This window comes from Limanda limanda, chromosome 5 (assembly GCF_963576545.1).
Source record: "Limanda limanda chromosome 5, fLimLim1.1, whole genome shotgun sequence".
Classification (NCBI taxonomy): domain Eukaryota; kingdom Metazoa; phylum Chordata; class Actinopteri; order Pleuronectiformes; family Pleuronectidae; genus Limanda; species Limanda limanda.
This window is the reverse complement of record NC_083640.1, coordinates 1608651-1632540: the sequence shown is the minus strand read 5'-3', so window position 1 is coordinate 1632540 and position 23890 is coordinate 1608651. Positions and strand designations below refer to the sequence as shown.

The 23890-nt window shown below is 48.4% G+C and overlaps 1 protein-coding gene across 1 annotated transcript; it reads left to right on the top strand.

The window, feature by feature from the left end:
• The first annotated feature begins 14643 nt into the window (after positions 1-14643).
• Positions 14644-16541, top strand: LOC133001228 (protein FAM163B). The gene is made up of 2 exons (XM_061070746.1): positions 14644-14736; positions 16098-16541. Exons 1-2 carry the CDS (start codon positions 14644-14646, stop codon positions 16539-16541), a joined length of 537 nt encoding a protein of 178 aa, XP_060926729.1.
• The last annotated feature ends 7349 nt before the right edge of the window (positions 16542-23890 follow it).

Sequence of the window (23890 nt, the reverse complement as noted above, 5' to 3'; positions counted from 1 at the left end):
GGAAAAGTGCAACTGAACTCTGACACTGTTCTGTCTAAACTTCCTGACGGGGTGAGTCAGCGGGTGAGCCGGGGTCACGGGTTTGATTCCCGGAGTCGCACAGAGCAGGTGAGTTTAAAGAAATAAATGTTCACTGAGGCAGAAAACAAAAAACAGAAAAACAAATGTTTCAGGTTTTCTCAACGTGTGTCCAACCTGACGTTTCTATTATCAGAGTTTGGTCCAAAGCACAGCTGATGGTTTAAATAACTTCTAGATTAAATTAATGATGCTCACTGTCAAACATAATGTTACTACACCTTTAAATCTCGTGTGTTTTATTTCTCTTATTCCAGGATCTGAGTGTGGATCAGAGAGCAGCTGAAGAAGCTCAGCAAGTGGAGGTCACGTCTTTAACTTTCACTTTTATGCAGATTTAGTTAAACAATCTCCTGCTTTATTTGTTTTCACCTGCACTTCATCATTACGCATAAATTAACATTACCATTAATATTCTGACCCTCGGCTCTGAAAACAGTTTTGACCTTTATTTATTCACAGAAGTTTCTCTTCACTGACGTCAGGATGAAAAAGAGCAAAACACAAATCTCTGCTCATGTCTCCTAATCTGTCTCCTCATCTGTCTCCTCATCTGTCTCCTCACCTGTCTCCTCATCTGTCTCCTCATCTGTCTCCTCACCTGTCTCCTCACCTGTCTCCTCATCTGTCTCCTCACCTGTGTCCATCTCATCTGTCTCCTCACCTGTCTCCTCATCTGTCTCCTCACCTGTCTCCGTCTCATCTGTCTACTCACCTGTCTCTTCACCTGTCTCATCTGTCTCCTCACCTGTCTGATCTGTCTCCTCACCTGTCTCCTCACCTGTCTCCTCACCTGTCTCCTCACCTGTCTCCTCATCTGTCTCCTCACCTGTGTCCATCTCATCTGTCTCCTCACCTGTCTCCTCATCTGTCTCCTCACCTGTCTCCGTCTCATCTGTCTCCTCATCTGTCTCCTCACCTGTCTGATCTGTCTCCTCACCTGTCTCCTCACCTGTCTCCTCATCTGTCTCCTCCCCTGTCTCCTCACATGTCTCCTCACCTGTATGATCTGTCTCCTCCCCTGTCTCCTCACCTGGCTCCTCACCTGTCTTATCTGTCTCCTCACCTGTCTCCTCACCTGTCTCCTCACCTGTCTCCTCACCTGTCTCCTCACCTGTCTCATCTGTCTCCTCATCTGTCTCCTCACCTGTGTCCATCTCATCTGTCTCCTCACCTGTCTCCTCATCTGTCTCCTCACCTGTCTCCGTCTCATCTGTCTCCTCATCTGTCTCCTCACCTGTCTGATCTGTCTCCTCACCTGTCTCCTCACCTGTCTCCTCATCTGTCTCCTCCCCTGTCTCCTCACATGTCTCCTCACCTGTATGATCTGTCTCCTCCCCTGTCTCCTCACCTGGCTCCTCACCTGTCTTATCTGTCTCCTCACCTGTCTCCTCACCTGTCTCCTCACCTGTCTCCTCACCTGTCTCATCTGTCTCCTCCCCTGTCTCCTCACCTGTCTCCTCACCTGTCTGATCTGTCTCCTCATCTGTCTCATCTGTCTCCTCATCAGTCTCCTCACCTGTCTCCTCCTCTTTCTCCTCACCTGTCTCCTCACCTGTCTCCTCACCTGTCTCCTCATCTGTCTCCTCACCTGTGTCCGTCTCATCTGTCTCATCACCTGTCTCCTCCTCTGTCTCCTCACCTGTCTCCTCATTAGTCTCCTCACCTGTCTCCTCACCTGTCTCCTCACCTGTCTCTGTCTCCTCTGTCTCCTCCCCTGTCTCCTCACCTGTCTCCTCCTCTGTCTCCTCACCTGTCTCCTCACCTGTCTCATCTGTCTCCTCACCTGTCTCCTCCCCTGTCTCCTTATCTGTCTCCTCACTTGTCTCCTCACCTGTCTCATCTGTCTCCTCACCTGTCTCCTCCCCTGTCTCCTCCCCTGTCTCCTCCCCTGTCTACTCACCTGTCTCCTCCTCTGTCGCCTCACCTGTCTCCTCACCTGTCTCATCTGTCTCCTCACCTGTCTCCTCCCCTGTCTCCTTATCTGTCTCCTCACTTGTCTCCTCAATTGTCTCCTCACCTTTCTGATCTGTCTCCTTACCTGTCTCCTCATCTGTCTCCTCACCTGTCTCCTCATCTGTCTCCTCCCCTGTCTCCTCACATGTCTCCTCACCTGTCTTCTCACCTGTCTCCTCACCTGTCTCCTAACCTGTCTCCTCCCCTGTCTGCTCACCTGTCTCCTCCTCTGTCTCCTCCTCTGTCTCCTCCTCTGTCTCCTCACCTGTCTCCTCACCTGTCTCCTCATCAGTCTCCTCCCCTGTCTCCTCACCTGTCTCCTCACCTGTCTCCTCACCTGTCTCATCTGTCTCCTCACCTGTCTCCTCCCCTGTCTCCTCCTCTGTCTCCTCACCTGTGTCCTCCTCACCTGTGTCTTCCTCTGTCTCCTCACCTGTCTCCTCACATGTCTCCTCAACTGTCTCCTCACCTATCTCATCTGTCTCCTCACCTGTCTCCTCACCTGTCCCCTCATCAGTCTCCTCACCTGGCTCCTCACCTGGCTCCTCATCAGTCTCCTCATCTGTCTCCTCACCTGGCTCCTCATCAGTCTCCTCATCAGTCTCTTCCTCTGTCTCCTCCTCTGTCTCCTCACCTGTCTCCTCACCTGTCTCATCTGTCTCCTCCTCTGTCTCCTCACATGTCTCCTCACCTGTCTCCTCACCTGTCTCCTCACCTGTGTCCTCATCTGTCTCCTCATCAGTCTCCTCACCTGTCTCCTCACCTGTCTCCTCACCTGTCTCCTCAACTGTCTACTCACCTGTCTCTCCTGTCTCCTCACCTGTCTCCTCACCTGTATCCTCACCTGTCTCCTCCCCTGTCTCCTCCTCTGTCTCCTCACCTGTCTCCTCCCCTGTCTCCTTATCTGTCTCCTCACTTGTCTCCTCCCCTGTCTCCTCACCTGTCTCCTCACCTGTCTCCTCCCCTGTCTCCTCCCCTGTCTCCTCACCTGTCTCCTCATCTGTCTCCCTGTGGAGGTTCACTGTCTGTAAACCTGATGAGATCAGTGTCAAACAAAACCTCCTTGTTTTCATCTCACTTATTCACAAAGACAAATTCCTCTGACCTCACGTGAGGACCGAGGAGATGAGTGTGAGTCCTCCTCGCTCTGACATGTCTGAATGTTGGACGCACCTCCTGCTGTGTTAGTGGGACAGGAACGGGCTGAGATGGCGGTCAGGTGCTCTCAGGCTCCATATCCAATAAAAGCCTCTTCAAACGGAGATGCTCTCCTCCCGCTTCAGTGGAGACCATTCCTTGAAAAAGCCTTTTTCTTCTCAAAGTGGGGTCAGTGCGTCACAGAGACGACCGAGCCATCAAATAGAAATCTTTGTGTTTCATTATTAATAAAACTGTTGGTTCTTCTCTGTGCGCTGCAGGAGGGGGAGGAGGCAACAAGCTGCGACATGTCGTCCTGACAGAGAAACTCCGGGAACTGCTTCTACGATAGCACCAGTAAATCTGGATGGATTCATCTCCAGATAAACTGGTTCACGTCAAGTCAAGGTTTTCAGAAGCTCTGGACGAGGAAATATAGAAAACACTTCATTGTGTAAAATTGATTAATTGATTCTCAAATAAGACAAATGAGACAGTTTCAGTCTGTAAATATCACGATGGATGACGTTTCTGTCACAATTCAGAATGACGCAAAATACCATGATGGCAGAGACAAATGTCACCATCTTGCGAGGATGGAACTGCTCTATCTAGATCGACCAATCAGGAGTCACTTCAGCTGTCGATCGCAACTTTTTGAAAGCAGAAAAACAACAAACGTTAATCAATGGAATCAACACTTAGTTATAATCTGGTTCAAGACATTTGTGTTTCTTTACGTTTAAATTGTAAATGTCAGAAAATAACGACTCAGCGTTTCTAAGAGACTTCAGTGAGAAACGCAACAGGAGAAAGAATCTGCAGCAAATGGGTGAAAAAGAGGAAAAGACGCCAGAAACCAAAGAGTCTTCAAAAAGCTTGAGTGTCTTTTTAAAAACGAGAAACAAGACACACAAAGAAGAAGCTTGTGTCTGAGGACGAGATGGAAACAGGTTCTTTCCTGTGTTTTGTCTGAAGGTGAGAGTCTGTTTGTTCACGGGTCAGACTCCGCCCTCTGCTGATGACGCAGGCAGACATCACGGCCCGTAACATGAGGATAACTCTACATGTTGTATAAACTCTGAGGTTCAGTGAGAGTGCCGGGGGGGGGGGGGGGGCTGATGTGGCGGATCAGGCTAACATCACATGTCCTTCACTCGCTAAGCCCTACCGACACTGAGAGCCCTCACACCTGAGCGAGGAGCAGTCCAGGAGTCTGACCTTTCCCAGACGAGCGATGAGCTGATGAAACGATAACAGAGCTGAGGTCCCCCCCCCCCCTCGGACCTCTCTCTGAAATCCCTTGACTAAATAACCGAGGAAACAGGAGACACCTGTTGGCTGACGGCTCGGATCGCTGCAGGAAGTCTGGACGAGATGAAAACATTCACATGTCGAACAGAAACACTTCAAGAGCTGCTGCTCGACTCCAGAGGGTTTGAAGCATTCGACTCATTTAGCTCGACACTGGAAACACGACTTTAAAACCAACTCCAGCTCCATCACAAACCAGAAGGTGAAGAAAACCAACTCTAAATATGTCTGATTGATTTTACGATTCGTGAATTTTCCTGGGAAATTAGTGAAAATGTTAAAGAAAGTGATAAAAGCTTAAAAAGTTCCTGGATTTGCCCCCTGATGAATTCTTCTCCGACCCAAACCTGGGTCAGAGTTACATGTTACATGGAAACTGGTCCAGCAGTTCCTCAGGGTTCTGTGCTCGGCCTGATTCTATTTACTTCCTATATTCTTCCAATAGGAAATTAACCAGGGAATACTCATTATTATGCCGATGAAACCCAGTTATATTTATCCATGAAACCAGCCGACGCTCAAACGCTAACTCGTACTCGTACTTATCCCTATCATAAGTTTGTGTAGCAGTTTTTATTCCAAGGTTTAAGAACAACGTGGTTTTAAATCAGTGTTTGGGTGACTCTGGGGACAGAAGCGTCTCTGACAGGCAGATACCTGCAGGCCGCCTCGTCACACGTGACCTCACTGACAGGCCTGGCTGTTAAAAACAGTTTTAATGAGGATGTGTCAGGATGGATGAACTTTCCTCTGATTCACTGCACAGACGAGACAGAGCAGCTCCCTGTGCGTCTCCTCTGTCGTGAAGGAACTGCTGATTCATTTCTGTTTGTTGTTGTTTCTGCTCAAAGGCTGCATAGAGAACAAACTGTTATTAAAGGTATAAATGAATAACGTGCACAGACTAAAGTTCAGTTTCTGTATCGACGGTGGAAGCTCATCGTTCTGATGGAAGAGACGTCTCCTCTCACAGATCTGTCCTGCAGCTAATCAACCAATCAATGTCCTCTCCAGCTTCACCACCGGCAAATAAAAAGTCCCTTACTAACAGGCTTAGAACTGAGTGGTAAACAATAAGAAAAAAATTCAATTCAAATTAAATATAAAGTGTATTATATTTGAAAATGAAAATACTAAGTGTACACGGCGTAGATGCAGAACCAGAGAATAATGGAAATAACAATAGAAATGAAAATAACATTAGACAATAAGTGGCAGAAACTAGTAATGATAACAGGAATATGTTTTATGGAATATGTCACATGATAGTGAACATTATATGATTAAAACAACAATTTATATTTCACATGATATTATCAGTACCGGTGTTTGATGGCCACAGAAAGAAACGACTCTGCTGTGGTCTCACACCTTCAGTGTGATGTGAGACTCCACAACACAGGACAGGAAGTTCCTCTTAGATATTCATGGTCCTCAGAGGATGAACTCTGGCCTCGGTGTGACTTGCTGTCATGTTGATGCTGAAGCTCTTTCATCCGTCTCCTGCTCGTTCTCTTCTCTGGTTTGACGTTCGGAGACGAGGATCTGTGTCGCTCAGCATTTGTTCCACTTCACTTCCTGAGCTCCACAAACCTCAGAGCGACATGATACCCACCACATGTCAGTGTCCCCCCCGGTGTCTCTCACATCCCGACAAACCTCCTGCTCGTCCCGGCTCGCTGTCACTGATCTGAGATCTTGTTCTTTCAGTCACAACATCAGCGAGAAGCAGATCCCAGCGAGTCCCCGGCTGACAGGAGGCTTCCTCAGCGTCTGAAGCTGAAGACTGTCTCTCGTCATAAAACATCGTCCTTTTAATACAGTTTTCATTGATATTGGTGGATTCAAACAGAAACTGATGCAGCTCGACTTTGACTTGTCATGGAAATTTCTCAATAGTCAAGCACAAGTCATTACAATTGTTCATTCTGGAAGTTTAATTCTACATCTGCAGATGGGCATCATCGTACAAAACCATGGCAAAGATTTCATACAATGAGCAATGACATACAGGACACACAGCACTGTTATACATGTCAAAGTTCCCCCTGGAGAGGAACACATGTTATCGATTAACCTCTTTGATCATTAGAAATAGGTGATCAGTATCCCGTCTCCTACTCTGTCTCAGGCCCCTTGAGTGAAACATCTGTATTCAAAGATGTCTTATCAATGTTTTACAACCCACTCACATCCCCTGTCATGTGAATTCATCGTTAGGTGACCCTGTGGGTGAGGAACTCATATAACATCTGTTACTTGAGCAACACCCTGATATGTAAGGGAATCCATTTGCTCATCTTTCTATACATCAAAGCCCAAATGGTAAAATTGCCACCACAGACTGTATGGTCTGAATCCGACTCATGTGACCTGCTCTCCGACCTCGGCCGGTGACGAGAGCTCCTGCTGTTAACGAATCCATCAGCCTGATGAGAGGATCGATGCAAAGTGGATGGTGTCATGGAGCCGTGTCATTGGACGAGCAGTGAGAGGAGGCAGGTGACGACATGTTGAGTGTGAGTGTTTTCACACCCGAGCTTTTCATTCACATCCATCCCTTCTGTGTTTGAATGTTTGTTTCCACCGTTTAGAACCAGATCTCCTCTTCTGCTCCATTGGTCTGAGGAACCGTTCACACCTGGTTCAGACTGAAGATGTGAAACAGTTCTTTCTCTCAAAATCCACTGATGTTTCTGCTTATTATCATTTATGCGTTGTTCATCTCAATCAATCGATCATAAACATCCACATCTCAGACTTTCTCCACTTCCTGATTTTAAATAAAGTCGTGTTTGATGGCGTCTGAAGTTTGGTGGCTGGACTCCAGGTGGAATGTTCATCTCTTCTCGTTGCTTCTCGTTGTTTCCTCCGGGAGCAGCTGGATGTTGAAGTGTTGAAACACAGCAGTGGCAGAAAAGAGGAGAAATAACCTCTAATGTCTCCGCTCATTAATACTGTATCAGGGGCTCTTGTCTGTGGAATCTCATCCTGCTTTAACCTCTAAATAATTCACACAATAAAATCTTTTCTTTCTCTGCCTCGCTCGTCTTTTCTTGGCGCTGCCTTAAGTGGAGCGCTGGAGGAGAGAGAGGAGCTGGAGAGGAACCAGCAGTAAGCTCATCCTCATCTTGCTGACAACATCTCTAACAACCAACATCTCCTTCTTCTTGAAGTCCATCATCATGTTGAACTGGCTCCAAATTACTTTAAAGAGCTGAAAGTTAAAACTGAAGAACCTCTTGAAGTCCTGAAGGTCTGCGTTAAACACTGATACGGCCGCTGAGAAGGTCTTTGTTGTTCTGGTGAGTTCATGCCATGAGTTTAAATACGTGTTTGATGAAATACAGTCGACCATCAAGCTGCAGCATCTGAAGAGAACTTTAGAATCCGTTGCATCACAGACGTTTATATACACGTCACTGCTGATTGGACAAAACCTCAGACACGCCCACCAAACAACACCAAACAAACCTCGAAGGCATTTGAGCGAAAGTGTCTTAACACGTGGAAAATGTCACAAAACGTCAACAACTGGTTTGAGGAGATGTATCAGTGGTGAACCTTCAACTCCCAAAAATGTGAGATAATGTTTAAAGTTGTGTTATTGTGCACTTTGAAGAGTCAGGTCCATATGTGATGATATCAACCTTAATGGCCTGAAAACAAGTGTCTAGAAAGATAGATAGATAGATAGATAGATAGATAGATAGATAGATAGATAGATAGATAGATAGATAGATAGATAGATAGATAGATAGATAGATAGATAGATAGATAGATAGATAGATAGATAGATAGATAGATAGATAGATAGATAGATAGATAGATAGATAGATAGATAGATAGATAGATAGATAGATAGATAGATAGATAGATAGATAGATAGATAGATAGATAGATAGATAGATAGATAGATAGATAGATAGATAGATAGATAGATAGATAGATAGATAGATAGATAGATAGATAGATAGATAGATAGATAGATAGATAGATAGATAGATAGATAGATAGATAGATAGATAGATAGATAGATAGATAGATAGATAGATAGATAGATAGATAGATAGATAGATAGATAGATAGATAGATAGATTACTTTATTCATCCCCGAAAGGAAATTAAGTCGTCATAGCAGCCGGTATATTTGAATACAATAAAATACAATACAATAGAATAAAATAAAAAATATTGCGGTAGAAAGAATAAAAACAGAAACACAAGATAAATAGGTAGATAAGGTGCAGTGGCAAGATGATGGTAATAGTACTGATGATATGATGGTAATGTTATTGTTAGACAGTATATAAAAATAGTGCAGTATATATAGTATATAATATAACATAATATATATTTATACATGATAGTAATTATACCAATATAATAGCAGTATATAGTAATAATGGCAGCAACAGTATATATAATAATAATAGTAAATACAATAATAATATGTACACATGTATAAATATGTGTATATAGACTTATATATACAAAGAATATATAGAGAGTATGATATAATATGATATGATATATAGTAGAGGTATAAATATAAGTATTTGACTATACAATAGATAATATAATATACTATGAGTGTAAAAATATGTAGACAGAGTGTGCAAAAGACAATATTATTGTATAAAATGATATATAATACCAATATCAATCTCGATACCAGAAGAGCCCAGGAGATTGTGTGTGTGATCGGATTCTGTTCAGAGACCCACACTGATCCTGGATCAGCTCTACAGGATCAGAGAAGGACCCAGTGTTGTCCTGTATCTGATCCTGGATCAGCTCTACAGGATCAGAGAAGGACCCAGTGTTGTCCTGTATCTGATCCTGGATCAGCTCTACAGGATCAGAGAAGGACCCAGTGTTGTCCTGTATCTGATCCTGAGGAACAAACCCATCAACATGATGAAGGTTCATGAAGCTGGAGATCCGGTCCCTGATCACGTGTCTCCAGCCTGTGGTTTAATGAGGTCAAATTGATCAATTCAAATCTCTGGAACGTGATTGGAGGATTGACGCGCACCCTGCAGGTACTGGCTTTTTGTCCATTGCGCGCTGCTGTGACGCGCGGTCACGTCCGGATTGAGCGCGCACTGCCGCGGGAGCGCGCACTGAGTGAGCGCATCCACAATTAATTACAAAGCGGAGCCGAGCTTCTCGTGCGGGAGTCACCGTGCGTGAGGATCCGGTTTCTGCGGTTTCTGCGGCTCCGTTTGGCCAAAGAGAAGAAGAGAAGAAGAGAAGCGACCTGGAGCTCAGGAGGAAATACCTGGACCTTCTCGACCTCCTGACTGTTCCCTGCAGGAGACAGCAGCTGTGGATGCTGAGCTCCTGAGCTCCTGAGAACCTGAGATCCTGAGCTCCTCTCCTCCATCAGCTGGAGAAGTTCCGGAGGAGCTCGGCTCAGATGCGTGTGGATGTCCAGCTCCTCGCCGGGTTCCTCCTCCCTCAGCTGAAACCCGACCTGCTGCTCCCCGAGGGGGGTGGGGGGGCGCCCCGAGCTGACCAGGAGCCGCGGGAGACAACATGGGACGATACTGATGTGATGGGTGAGATGATCACAGCTCTGTGGTTCAACTGGGATTCTAATGTTGGAGCCAGGATTAAACCTTGGTGCTGGGAAACTGTTTAGAATTTGTTAAACGCGTAAAAGTGTGATATATTAATTTTAAATTAATAATTCCACTGAAACAAACAGCAGCCAAGGTTAATTAATTATCTCACACATTGTTAATTGAATGATTGAAAAGTTCGCCTTGATTCTTATGTTGTCACTTTGGGTTCTGGAACTTTTACGCACGAAGTTTCTCAGCGAGGAGCCGCTCAAAAGTGACACGTGACCATAAACACTAATATAATATAATATAATATAATATCACAGATATAATCCTGCTCAAATGCTTCATACGTTGTGTTTGCATGTTCCAGTGTCACGTGTCTGTACTCATGCGTAACACTGAGTATTAATCTCGTCCCTGTACGAATTAATTATTTTTCTAATAATTCAATACATTTATTTGATAAATATCATAAAGTCATGAGTCCCAACGTTGTTCGAACTCTCACCATCACCTCAGAGAATCTTTATTTCCGTGAAGAGAAACTGAGTCTTTTCAATTATTTATTTTCATAAAGTAGTTTAATTTAAATATGAGTCTAAAAATATTCATATTACTTTGAAAATATCCCAAATGAGTGTGTTGCTAATCCAGACCCACACTCACACTATGCACACAACATATGTGTGTATAGTGTTAACTACTGAGGATTGAAAATCATATTTAAATAATATTTAAAATAAAAGATCCCAGTTTGATAAATGAAATTAGCTTAATATTTTCTGCTATAAATCAATGTTTAATATTTTTTGTCTTCATCTCGATTCTGCTTTTTCATTAGTGCGTGTTTTTACAACACAAACAGGTTAAAATGATGCTGATTTATTTGTGCATTGTTTCGCGTTTTTCATAAAACAACACATTTATGACTAACAGATGAAAAGTTAATTTAAAGATGGAAATGTTTTAAATTCTCTGATATTTATTTCTGTCGAAACAAGGACAAAGATTCAATGTGTTTATTTGCACTGAAGGAGGAAGGCTGGATGTTGACCTTTGAGTGTGTGTGTGTGTGTGTGTGTGTGTGTGTGTGTGTGTGTGTGTGTGTGTGTGTGTGTGTGTGTGTGTGTGTGTGTGTGTGATGCTTGAGTGGTTGTGTGGGTGTAAACGACTGACCGTACTGATGTCATCGCTATGGAAACCCAGGTCATTAGCAGGTGATGAGCTGCTCCTCAGGCTGCTGATGAGACGAGACGTGAGAGTCACAGAGTCACAGCTGCAGCAGCTTCAACATGTAACTCACATGTAACTCACATGTAACTCACATGTTCACCAGCAGTGGAACACGGATCATCTGATGCTGAATCTGTCGTGTTCCGTCCTTTACACTGGACACTTTGCTTAATGACCTTTACAGCTACACGCTAGCTGCAGGCTAACGCTACGAGCTGCCTGAGCCGTGTGGAGAGAGAGAGTCGTCTCTGGAGTGAAGAGGAACTTGACGTGTGTTTAGATGAAGTTAACGAGTTAACTTCAGATCAAGAGCAGGTCCACACGTCAATCACACGTCAATCACACGTCAATCACACATCAATCACACATCAATCACATGTCAATCACATGTCAATCACATGTCAATCACATGTCAATCACATGTCAATCACACGTCAATCACATGTCAATCACACGTCAATCACACGTCAAGCAGACACATCCCTGGTCACGCTCCGTTTGTCTCTGATTCATCAAGTTACCCTTTCCCTCCCTTTGTCCAATCGTCCTTCTTCATCATACCTCGCTCTACTCATCCCTTCATCCTCCTCATCCTCTTCATCCTCATCTCCCTCATCCTCTCATCTTCTTCATCCTCATCTCCCTTCATCCTCTTCATCTTCTTCATCCTCATCTCCATCATCCCTACCCACAACTCTTCATCCCCATCCTCCTCATCCCCACATCCTCTCATCCTCTTCATCCTCATCTCCCTCATCCTCATCCTTACCCACAACCCTTCATCCTCCTCATCCCCACATCCTCTCATCTTCCTCATCCTCATCTCCATCATCCCTACCCATATCCTCCTCATCCCTACATCCTCTTCATCCTCTATTCCATCATCCCCACCCAAAATCCTTCATCCTCCTCATCCCTTCATCCTCTTCATCCTTATCTCCCTCATCTCCCTCATCCCTACCCACAACTCTTCATCCCCAACCCTACTCATCCCCACATCCCCTCATCTTCTTCATCCTCATCTCCATCACCCCTTATCCCCTCATCTTCTTCCTCCTCATCCCCCTCATCCCTACCTTTGACCTTCACCTTCTTCTTCTCCCTTGGTGCACACCTCTCATCTCTCAGTCTAGAGACTGAATCCACACTCTCTCCTTGACTGACCAATCAGACACATCTGCTCCTCAACCTCAACAACCAATCATCTTCCTCCACATCCATTCCATCCATCCCAGTAAAACCTCAACACACACATCGTGACAGGCTCCTTATAGTGAAGCTTCCTGTGTATTCCAGTGCAGAGCTCAGCCACAGAAATGATCTGCATTGTGATTTGTTCCTGTTGTAACTAACTGGTCCCTGATTGGCTCTGGATTTCAGCGACCAGCCCGAGATGGCGTTGGACAGAATATCCAAACTGGAGGCTTCAAATCAGCAGCTCACAAACTTCAGGTTAAATCCGTCTGCAGAGACTCAGTCTGTTACCGAGTCTGAACGTGAAGCTTCTTCCAGCCGTCGCCCCCTGCTGTTCGTTAGATGTTTGACGGCGTCCTGGCCGGAACGTGTCACAGTGCGACCGTCCAATGACACGACACCCTCCTGACCCTGGTCCCGCCCACACAGGAAGGAAATGAGCTGATGGCTCCCCTGACTCTGTTCATTCAATTCTGCTTGTCTTTCTGTTTTCTTGTATAAAACATGAGCAGAAGTTAAATATTAGCGTCTCAGATTTGAATCCACGATCAGGGATGAGTGAGGTCATGTGACTGTTGAGCCCGACGCTGGCCACGCCTCCAGGGAAACGTGTTCCATTTCCATCTGTCCTCACATTCAAGCTTGAGGAATATTTCCTTGTGTCCCTTCAGAGTTGTAGTTTTTCTCTCCATCGACTAATGCACACTTAATTCTGATCCGCTGCATTAAACATGAAGCCAAAGTGAATAATAAAACACATAAAGTCTCAGTCTGATGTAATTTGAAGCAGATTACAAACAGATTTCTTTACTCGACTCAAGAAGAACCTGGTGTCACCTTCCTCGCTGTCATCTTCATCGCGTCTGTTTTCTCCTCCTCGTCACAAACCTTCCAGAGACTGATAAATATTACAGCAGGTGGATTGTTTTTAATGCTGGAGGCTCTCTCCGCTCCCCCCCCCCCCCCCCCAGGCTGTCGTTCTGTGACAGCTCTCACAAAGTTTCCTGCAGATTTTCTTAAAACCTCACGGGTCACGTCCCTTTTTGCTTTAGATGTTCTATCGGTGGTGAAGGTAACAGAAGGCAGCTTTTAACCAGGAGACAGATCCTTGTTTTTATTTTTAAACGTGCGGGAGAATAAAACCTGGTAAACAGACCTGGGCGGGGGGGTGGTGGGGGTTTGCGCTCTGCTTGCTGCCTCATTGTTTAATTGTCATGTTGCTGTGGGAGCACTCAGCCGAACGCCCTGGACTGAAATATGCAAAGTGTTTAATGGAATCCAGTTAGCCGGCGAAATGCTAACTTCATTAAAGAACACGTCCGTAAAGCTGGAGGTCTGTCAGAAGTTTTTATCTTTATCTTTCTCCGCTAAGTTTCGAGCTGGAGTCGGGTTGTTCTCCTGAAACGTTCTGGAGCTTCTGCATCATGTGAGAACACAAAGTGACTCTGGAACTTTTCTGGAACTTTTCCTGAAGCCTCCGAGAAAAACATCTGGAAAACCCCCAGTGAGCGAGTCGACGTGTTGATGTCTCTGGTTCGTTGTTTGATTATAATTCCATTACAGGGATATTTGGGCTTTATTTTTTTGTATCCCTCTCTTCCCTCCTCCCTTCTCCCGACCTTCCTCCATCTTCACTTTCTCCTTGACCCCCCCCCCCCTCATAATCATCCTCTCCATCTGTTCCCAATTCCTCCGTTTCTCTCCTTCCTCTTGATCTCCTTTTCTTATCCCCTTCTCTCACTCATCCTACCTTGTTCTCATCTCTCCTTTTGGTCCATTTCCACTTTCATCTCTTCTCCTGCACCCTCCTCCTCCTCCTCCTCCTCTTCCTCCTCCTCCTCCTCCTCCTCCTCCTCCTCCTCCTCCTCCTCCTCCTCCTCCTCCTCCTCCTCCTCCTCCTCCTCTTCCTCCTCATCCTCCTCCTCCTCCTCCTCCTCCTCCTCCTCCTCCTCCTCCTCCTCCTCCTCCTCCTCCTCCTCCTCCTCCTCCTCCTCCTCCTCCTCCTCCTCCTCCTCCTCCTCCTCCTCCTCCTCTTCCTCCTCCTCCTCCTCCTCCTCATCCTCCTCCTCCTCCTCCTCCTCCTCCTCCTCCTCCTCCTCCTCATCCTCCTCCTCCTCCTCCTCCTCCTCCTCCAGGCTGTTGATGGAGAGGATTTCGAATGTCAGCCGGGACCGTGGTCATCGCAGGAGGAATTCTGGCTACAGTCATCTTACTGACCATCGTCGCTGTTCTGTGTTTATGTAGGTTACAGGTACGACTGTTGAACTATTCAGTGCACGTTCCACAGCTTCTCATCCATGAAATGAGAGTTGGTGCCACTCACTTCTCCATCTGCATGACTCAGAACTTTTGATGCTGGTTGTGTGGGAATAAAAGCTCATTTATTCTGCATCATGAAGACGTGACTGCCCTCATGCTTCCACGTGTCTGTCATGTTGGCTCCATCGTTAAGGAAAACGTCCGCTTGATGTTGAAATGTCTTCCCTGTGTCCCATGAGCGTCTCGCTTGGATTACTGGTGATATCGACACCATCAGATGCTCTGAAAGGCATTTTCTATAGTGTCTGACAGGAAAGTCACGACTGCATCAAAGAAACCAGTGTGTTCTTGGTGTGTCGTGTCAGATTTAACGCTACGATGCCACAGGCTCTCAGAGAAAGAGCTGAACACACGGAACAAACCAAATAAATTGAAAATGAGGAAAGTTGTTACACTTCATTCTGAGAGGAAGGTGAATGTTCGAGGTATGAACCTGATCTGAGGAGAATTCAGACGAGAATCAAAGTCAGATGAGTTACTGATGTGGAAACAATTAGTTTTGTTTTCTGAATCGTTAGACGACTCAGAAACTGAAGCTGGACCTGAAGGTTCCTGAGGATCGATGGCTTCAGGAATCAGAAGGACTGTCTCTTTAAGAAACACGTTCGAACCCTGTTCATAACTCCTGATATTTAGAAGTCGCTGAATTGAAATTGTTATAACTCTTGAAGCTGACTGTTATGTAGGAGCCACGTTAGCATGTAGGAGCCACGTTAGCACGTAGGAGTCACGTTAGCATGTAGGAGTCACGTTAGCACGTAGGCGTCGCGTTAGCATGTAGGAGCCACGTTAGCACGTAGGAGTCACGTTAGCATGTAGGAGTCACGTTAGCACGTAGGCGTCGCGTTAGCACGTAGGAGCCACGTTAGCACGTAGGAGTCACGTTAGCACGTCTGAGGTTCGTGTTAGCACATAGAAGTTGCGTTAGCACGTAGAAGTTGCATTAGCACGTAGAAGTTGCGTTAGCACGTAGGAGCCACGTTAGCACGTCTGAGGTTCGTGTTAGCACGTAGAAGTTGCGTTAGCACGTAGGAGTCGCGTTAGCACGTAGAAGTTGCATTAGCACGTAGGAGTCACATTAGCACGTAGAAGTTGCATTAGCACGTAGGAGTCACGTTAGCACGTAGAAGTTGCATTAGCACGTAGGAGTTACATTAGCACGTAGGATTCACGTTAGAACACAGGATTCACGTTAGCACGTAGAAAGTTCGAGTTAGCATTAGTAAATCACGTTATAAGTTTGAACAGTGACTCAGATTGGTATTTTTCTCTTCTTGTGTTTCACTGCACCAGTATTACTGCTGTAAGAGGGAGGAGTCTGAGAAGGGGGAAGAGGAGGAGCCGGAGTTCTCCAGCATGTCGCCCTGCCGCCCCCTGGCTCTGTCAGCTCCTCCCACTCCCCCGACGCCGGAGCGCTACAGCGACGAGCACGAGACTTACCCCCCCACCTTCCTCACCGAGCCCAATGGGCCGGTGGGCTACTCCCCGACCCCCCCGCCGCGCAGGTGCCAGCGCTCGCACGCCTTCTGCCCGTCCTGCGCCCGCTGCTCGCTGCCGTTCTACCTGCAGCACCCGGAGCGGCTGTGCAGCGCCGGGCGGGGGGGCGGCTACAGGACTGTGCAGCAGCAGGACCTGGAGCTGCCCATGGATCTGGCCAGTTTCTACCAGAAGCTCAACCTCATCCGCTCCGTCACCATGAGGGAGGTGGTCACCCACAGCGTCAGCACCGACGTGTAGAGCAGCGCCCCCTGCTGGCCGGCGGACAAACGGACTTCGTCAGTTGCATCGTGCTGTGGCTGCAGTACCTACACTGACCTGAGGGCTTCTACGTGGCAGCCATGTTGGAGGTCCACACCTCCGATACGAACCCGAACACAAAATGTTTCTGACAAACTTGAATGGACTGAATTTTCGTCAGTTGTGATCATCATTCTGTGATTTAGCTTTAGTCAAGTAAATAACCAATATGTGTGTTTGTGAAAAGATAAACCAGAAAATCAACAATCTTTTGTCAGTGAAGTTAACACCGACTTTCTTTGTTTTGTTGTTTGAATGCATCACGGGGGGGGGGGGGGGGGTGAAATCGATCCAGTGCCACTAAGATTTTCATGGGATTTGTAAGAAAAGTTTATAACAACACCAAACGTATCCTTTAATCTTCAAAGAGTTTTTGGGGAAGAAGAAAAAAAGCTAAAGTTTTGTCTTTATAGTTTATCGTCTTTCACCAACAGTCACAAGAAGCTATTTCAGTTTTTCACTGTTTTCACAGACAATATTATTTGTAAGTAGACGCGTTGTTGTTACTGTTCCAGCTGATTATAAAGTTTAACGTTCTGTACGTGGTTCTGCTGCAGTGACTCAACGTTACTATACAACCTCACTGTGGTTCAATGGAAACGACACCAGACATGTTTACATGGACACCAATATTCTGATTTTACAAGACAATAGTCTGAATAAGAATAAACAGCAAGATCTGATCAACTAAACCTGAACAAGGTCATAACTCAGAATAAACAACAATCTAATAAAGGAATGTGGTTGTTGTTGTTCTCATTATAATCTCATGTTTTCACCGGATTGTGCGACAACAACCAACGACATTTACCAACTGCTTGACAACACAATTGTCTCATTCAGAATAAAGTCCAGAGTCAGATTATTGGTGTCCATGTAAACGTTGATGTTGATTTATTCTGGAGCTTCAGAGGCTCAGTGAAGCTGCTCAGGTGATTCCACTTGCGTGTGTGTGTGTGTGTGTGTGTGTGTGTGTGTGAGTGTGTGTGTGTGAGTGTGTGTGTGTGAGTGTGTGTGTGTGTGTGTGAGAGAATTGTCAGTGTGGAGACCTGAGTGAAGCTGAAATCAGCCGAACTGAGTGAAAGGAGATAAAACCTTCTCAGTCGATTTGCTTCAGATCATCAGTTCAGTTTCTGAGTCGCTAAGAATCACCGGGAATCATATTCTTCCATAATCATGACCACGTTAATATCTTCTGTGAACAAGTTGCTAGTTTGAAGACACAAAGAAGGAGTTTGATTGTTTTCTTTTTTGGCAAATGTTGAATTTATCTTGACTTATTCTGACTTTCTGGAGCATTTCTGCTCCTTTTGTTAAATGTTTCGTGACAAAATTAGGAGAATGAAATGAAGGAGGTGATGAAATGTTGAGAAATCAAAACTTTTGTTTAAAATACTGAGTTGAAGTTATAAACTTTGGTCTTTTAAAGATTTTTAAGTTGTTTTCTTGTCTTAAGAATTAAAAAAAATTACAAAAATGTCATCGGATCTTTGTCAAAAAAATTGACCTTTTTAATACAAGAAGCAACATGTGGTATAAAGTCTGGTTTGATTATGATGTTTGATTAAAAAACGTATAAAAGCTAAAGATCCCCCCCCCCCCACACAGATCCTCTGGTCGGCCCATGTTTGTGTTCACTTGTGTAGATTTGTCAGATCGTGATTTGTGCGTTTTGAGTTTTCTGACCTGAGTCGGTGAAGCAGCTGAGTTCAGGCTCGTCTGCAGACAGGAAACAGTTCAAAGGGCTTTTAGAGCAACGACCTTACGTCTCCTGAACGATGATGCTCAGAGGTCAGAGGTCAGAGGTCATCACTCCAACGGGAGATAACGCAGTAACTTGAACATTTTGGAAAAAGCTATTTGCTGCTATAAAACAGGACTTGCTTCTTCTGGTCGGCCATCGTTTTTCTGTCATGTGATATTTGTGATTTCAGTGTTTTTTGAATCAACGTGTGTGAAGCCTCAGGTCGGTCGTCATGACGATCTAAAGGACGAACGAGCGCACAACACAATGATTGTGTCTCTTTCACTTTGTCAAGTTTGTAAAATAGCGTCCGGACGCCGAGCTGTGTCATGTGACTGCGTCTCTTTAACATACAGAATAAAGGTGTTGAACGCAGCGTGTCTGTCTGTTCACTTCTTCAAAAACCAAACTCTGTGTTTAACAAACCAGGATTTAATAAAAGACACGAGATCAAACCGAACCAGGACCTGGTTCATTCACATGTGAAATCACAACTCGTGTGTAAACTGTTATTAGAGAATTTACTTAAATCTCGGTAAATCTCCGAGGAAACGAGGATAAAGAAATTAAAGATGTAAATCTACGAGAAGAAATTACAAGATTTCTGGATTATCAAGTGCTAAATTTTGCAAATATCAAGAAAGCTAAAGAAATATCCAACATGTGTTTTGTTGAGATGAAACTGATCCAACTGATGAAGCAACTTTCCATCAGTTCACATTGAAAACAACAGAGACGCTCATTGAAACTGTTTAATTGAAATACACGTCAGTACCAGGAAACACTTCAGTTCATTATCAACAGTACACAGTCTGCATACTTGAGTTTTGTACAAAGAGGTATCAGGTATATAAAAACACACAATAGTTACACACGAGACTTACATGTACACGTCTGAATACATGACTTCAAGTGTCAGGAATCTTTCTGCCTGTGCTGCTCCTCCGTCACGCACACAGAACACAAACACACAACTGGCATCAGCTGAACCGATGAATAACCATCGCTGGCATCAGCAGCGTCACGATAAATGAAAATGTGCTATGACTAATAAATACGCTGCGTCCACGTCCTGCAGGCGTGACGGCACGGCGCCAAGCCACGGGCGCTGGAGCGGAAATGTGCATCGGCTTTTCTCCTTTTGAACTTCCTGTTGGGCCGTGCCGGACTGAATCACAATTAAATAAGATTTCTGTATTAAATATTCTAGTCATGCAGTATATTCAGAAATAATTTAATAGATCTTTTAATCGACTCAACGGTTGGAGGAAGAGTTTCTCAGTAAAAGTCAGTTTGGCTTAAAATGTCATTTTCAGAATCATTTCTAAGACGATCACGTCAGCGGAAAAGAACGAAACCACAGAGAAGAATTACAATAATAAATGATTCATGAGTTAATATTTGCTGTCGTTTCCAATTCATTTTCAAATAGTCAAATAGAAAAATATATATTTTTTACCATAATAATTACAAAAGAGTGAAGAGTTGTTCCTCGTGACTCTTTTAATCCTTTTAGTCCAAATCAAATCGGTTTGGAAAATAATCTAGAAAAAGACGTGAAAAAAGAGAATCTGTGTTTTAATGTGTGAAAGTTGCAGATGATTCATGAAATGACTCATGAGCAGATTTCACAATTGGATCATTTAAACCAGGGGTTTTCAACCGGGGGTTCGCGGCCCCCTGGTGGTCCGCGACGGCATTGCAGGGGGTCCGCGACATTCGCTTTGATATTTCAACACATTTCCAGATTACTGTTGAATATCGTGAAAAATATCTAAAATAAGAAAAATATGTCTAAAATAATATAAAGGTGCTGGTGATCATGAGGTTAAACTTAAGTAGGCCTCACTTGTTTGTGTGATATTGTATGATTATCATTTGTGACATATTCTGCATCACTTTGTCATCTTCCCTCTTCAGTTGTAGCCCCAGTTTATGTTGATTGTTATTGATCACCGTTACTTTAACGTTCTCTCAACATGTCAGCTACATGTCTGTACATTTAAGCCATGAACGTTATATATTGATGTACATACGGTTCTGAGATGCAGAACAACTACAAACTGCTTTTTAATTTTGTTTTCAATTCTTAAGCACTGAAAATCAACTGTTTTTGTTGTTTTTTACACAGATTTTTCTAGATTTGTTTGAGGTTTTTAAATAAAACCAACATGGAAAACCAAATGTTAAAACTTCCTTCTATCCACATGCACACACACACGCAGGCACATCAGTGGGCCGTGGATTACTCTCTAGTCAGCATGGTCCCTGGGACAAAACCAGTTGAAAACCCCTGATTTAAACTATCAAAGTGACAAATGGAGCGACATGAATCCAGAGTTATCGGAGGAAGCTCCTCCTCCTCCTCCTCCTCGTTATTCACAGTAACCTCCTGCAGGAGAAGACACAGTCGGGTGGAGGGAGGGGTCCGGGACTAGGAGGGCGGAGGCAGGGGTCCGGGACTAGGAGAGCGGAGGAAGGGGTCCGGGACTAGGAGGGCGGAGGCAGGGGTCCGGGACTAGGAGGGCGGAGGGATGGGTCCGGGACTAGGAGGGTGGAGGGAGGGGTCCGGGACTAGGAGAGCGGAGGAAGGGGTCCGGGACTAGGAGGGCGGAGGCAGGGGTCCGGGACTAGGAGGGCGGAGGGATGGGTCCGGGACTAGGAGGGCGGAGGGAGGGGTCTGGGACTAGGAGGGTGGAGGGAGGGGTCCGGGACTAGGAGAGCGGAGGAAGGGGTCCGGGACTAGGAGGGCGGAGGCAGGGGTCCGGGACTAGGAGGGCGGAGGGATGGGTCCGGGACTAGGAGGGCGGAGGGAGGGGTCCGGGACTAGGAGGGCGGAGGGAGGGGTCCGGGACTAGGAGGGCGGAGGGAGGGGTCCGGGACTAGGAGGGAGGGGTCCGGGACTAGGAGGGTGGAGGCAGGGGTCCGGGACTAGGAGGGCGGAGGCAGGGGTCCGGGACTAGGAGGGCGGAGGCAGGGGTCCGGGACTAGGAGGGCGGAGGCAGGGGTCCGGGACTAGGACAGCGGAGGAAGGGGTCCGGGACTAGGAGGGCGGAGGGAGGGGTCCGGGACTAGGAGGGCGGAGGGAGGGGTCCGGGACTAGGAGGGCGGAGGGGGGGGTCCGGGACTAGGAGGGCGGAGGGAGGGGTCCGGGACTAGGAGGGCGGAGGCAGGGGTCCGGGACTAGGAGGGCGGAGGGAGGGGTCCGGGACTAGGAGGGCGGAGGGAGGGGTCCGGGACTAGGAGGGCGGAGGGAGGGGTCCGGGACTAGGAGGGCAGAGGGAGGGGTCCGGGACTAGGAGGGCGTAGGGAGGGGTCCGGGACTAGGAGGGCGGAGGGAGGGGTCCGGGACTAGGAGGGCGGAGGGAGGGGTCCGGGACTAGGAGGGCGGAGGGAGGGGTCCGGGACTAGGAGGGCGAAGGGAGGGGTCCGGGACTAGGAGGGTGGAGGGAGGGGTCCGGGACTAGGAGGGCGGAGGCAGGGGTCCGGGACTAGGAGGGTTGATGGAGGGTGGAGGGACTAGGAGGGTGGAGGGAGGGGTCCGGGACTAGGAGGGTGGAGGGAGGGGTCCGGGACTAGGAGGGTGGAGGGAGGGGTCCGGGACTAGGAGGGTTGATGGAGGGGTCCGGGACTAGGAGGGCGGAGGCAGGGGTCCGGGACTAGGAGGGCGGAGGGAGGGGTCCGGGACTAGGAGGGTGGAGGGAGGGGTCCGGGACTAGGAGAGCGGAGGGAGGGGTCCGGGACTAGGAGGGCGGAGGGAGTGGTCCGGGACTAGGAGGGAGGGGTCCGGGACTAGGAGGGCGGAGGGAGGGGTCCGGGACAAGGAGGGTGGAGGGAGGGGTCCGGGACTAGGAGGGCGGAGGCAGGGGTCCGGGACTAGAAGGGTGGAGGGAGGGGTCCGGGACTAGGAGGGCGGAGGGAGGGGTCCGGGACTAGGAGGGCAGAGAGAGGGGTCCGGGACTAGGAGGGCGGAGGGAGGGGTCCGGGACTAGGAGGGTGGAGGGAGGGGTCCGGGACTAGGAGGGAGGGGTCCGGGACTAGGAGGGCGGAGGGAGGGGTCCGGGACTAGGAGGGCGGAGGGAGGGGTCCGGGACTAGGAGGGTGGAGGGAGGGGTCCGGGACTAGGAGGGCGGAGGGAGGGGTCCGGGACTAGGAGGGTGGAGGGAGGGGTCCGGGACTAGGAGGGTGGAGGCAGGGGTCCGGGACTAGGAGGGCGGAGGGAGGGGTCCGGGACTAGGAGGGTGGAGGGAGGGGTCTGGGACTAGGAGGGCGGAGGGAGGGGTCCGGGACTAGGAGGGAGGAGGGAGTGGTCTGGGACTAGGAGGGCGAAGGCAGGGGTCCGGGACTAGGAGGGAGGAGGGAGTGGTCCGGGACTAGGAGGGCGGAGGGAGGGGTCCGGGACTAGGAGGGTGGAGGGAGGGGTCCGGGACTAGGAGGGAGGGGTCCGGGACTAGGAGGGCGGAGGGAGGGGTCCGGGACTAGGAGGGCGGAGGGAGGGGTCCGGGACTAGGAGGGCGGAGGGAGGGGTCCGGGACTAGGAGGGCAGAGGCAGGGGTCCGGGACTAGGAGGGCGGAGGCAGGGGTCCGGGACTAGGAGGGCGGAGGGAGGGGTCCGGGACTAGGAGGGCGGAGGCAGGGGTCCGGGACTAGGAGGGTGGAGGGAGGGGTCCGGGACTAGGAGGGTGGAGGGAGGGGTCCGGGACTAGGAGGGCGGAGGGAGGGGTCCGGGACTAGGAGGGTGGAGGGAGGGGTCCGGGACTAGGAGGGCGGAGGGAGGGGTCCGGGACTAGGAGGGCGGAGAGAGGGGTCCGGGACTAGGAGGGCGGAGGGAGGGGTCCGGGACTAGGAGGGGGGAGGGAGGGGTCCGGGACTAGGAGGGCGGAGGGAGGGGTCCGGGACTAGGAGGGCGGAGGGAGGGGTCCGGGACTAGGAGGGCGGAGGCGGGAGGGGTCCGGGACTAGGAGGGCGGAGGGAGGGGTCCGGGACTAGGAGGGCAGAGGGAGGGATCCGGGACTAGGAGGGCGGAGGGAGGGGTCCGGGACTAGGAGGGCGGAGGGAGGGGTCCGGGACTAGGAGGGCGGAGGGAGGGGTCCGGGACTAGGAGGGTGGAGGGAGGGGTCCGGGACTAGGAGGGTGGAGGGAGGGGTCCGGGACTAGGAGGGTTGATGGAGGGGTCCGGGACTAGGAGGGCGGAGGCAGGGGTCCGGGACTAGGAGGGTTGATGGAGGGGTCCGGGACTAGGAGGGCGGAGGGTCCGGGACTAGGAGGGCGGAGGGAGGGGTCCGGGACTAGGAGGGCGGAGGGAGGGGTCCGGGACTAGGAGGGCGGAGGGAGGGGTCCGGGACTAGGAGGGCGGAGGCAGGGGTCCGGGACTAGGAGGGAGGCGGGAGGGGTCCGGGACTAGGAGGGTTGAGGGAGGGGTCCGGGACTAGGAGGGCGGAGGGAGGGGTCCGGGACTAGGAGGGAGGGGTCCGGGACTAGGAGGGTGGAGGGAGGGGTCCGGGACTAGGAGGGCGGAGGGAGGGGTCCGGGACTAGGAGGGCGG

Bases quoted from the DNA above. Each gene is read 5' to 3' on its own strand.
- LOC133001228 (XM_061070746.1), top strand. From the start codon at position 14,644: ATGTCAGCCGGGACCGTGGTCATCGCAGGAGGAATTCTGGCTACAGTC. The intron at 14,737-16,097 runs GTACGACTGTTG...TCACTGCACCAG, and splicing joins TGTGTTTATGTAGGTTACAG to TATTACTGCTGTAAGAGGGA.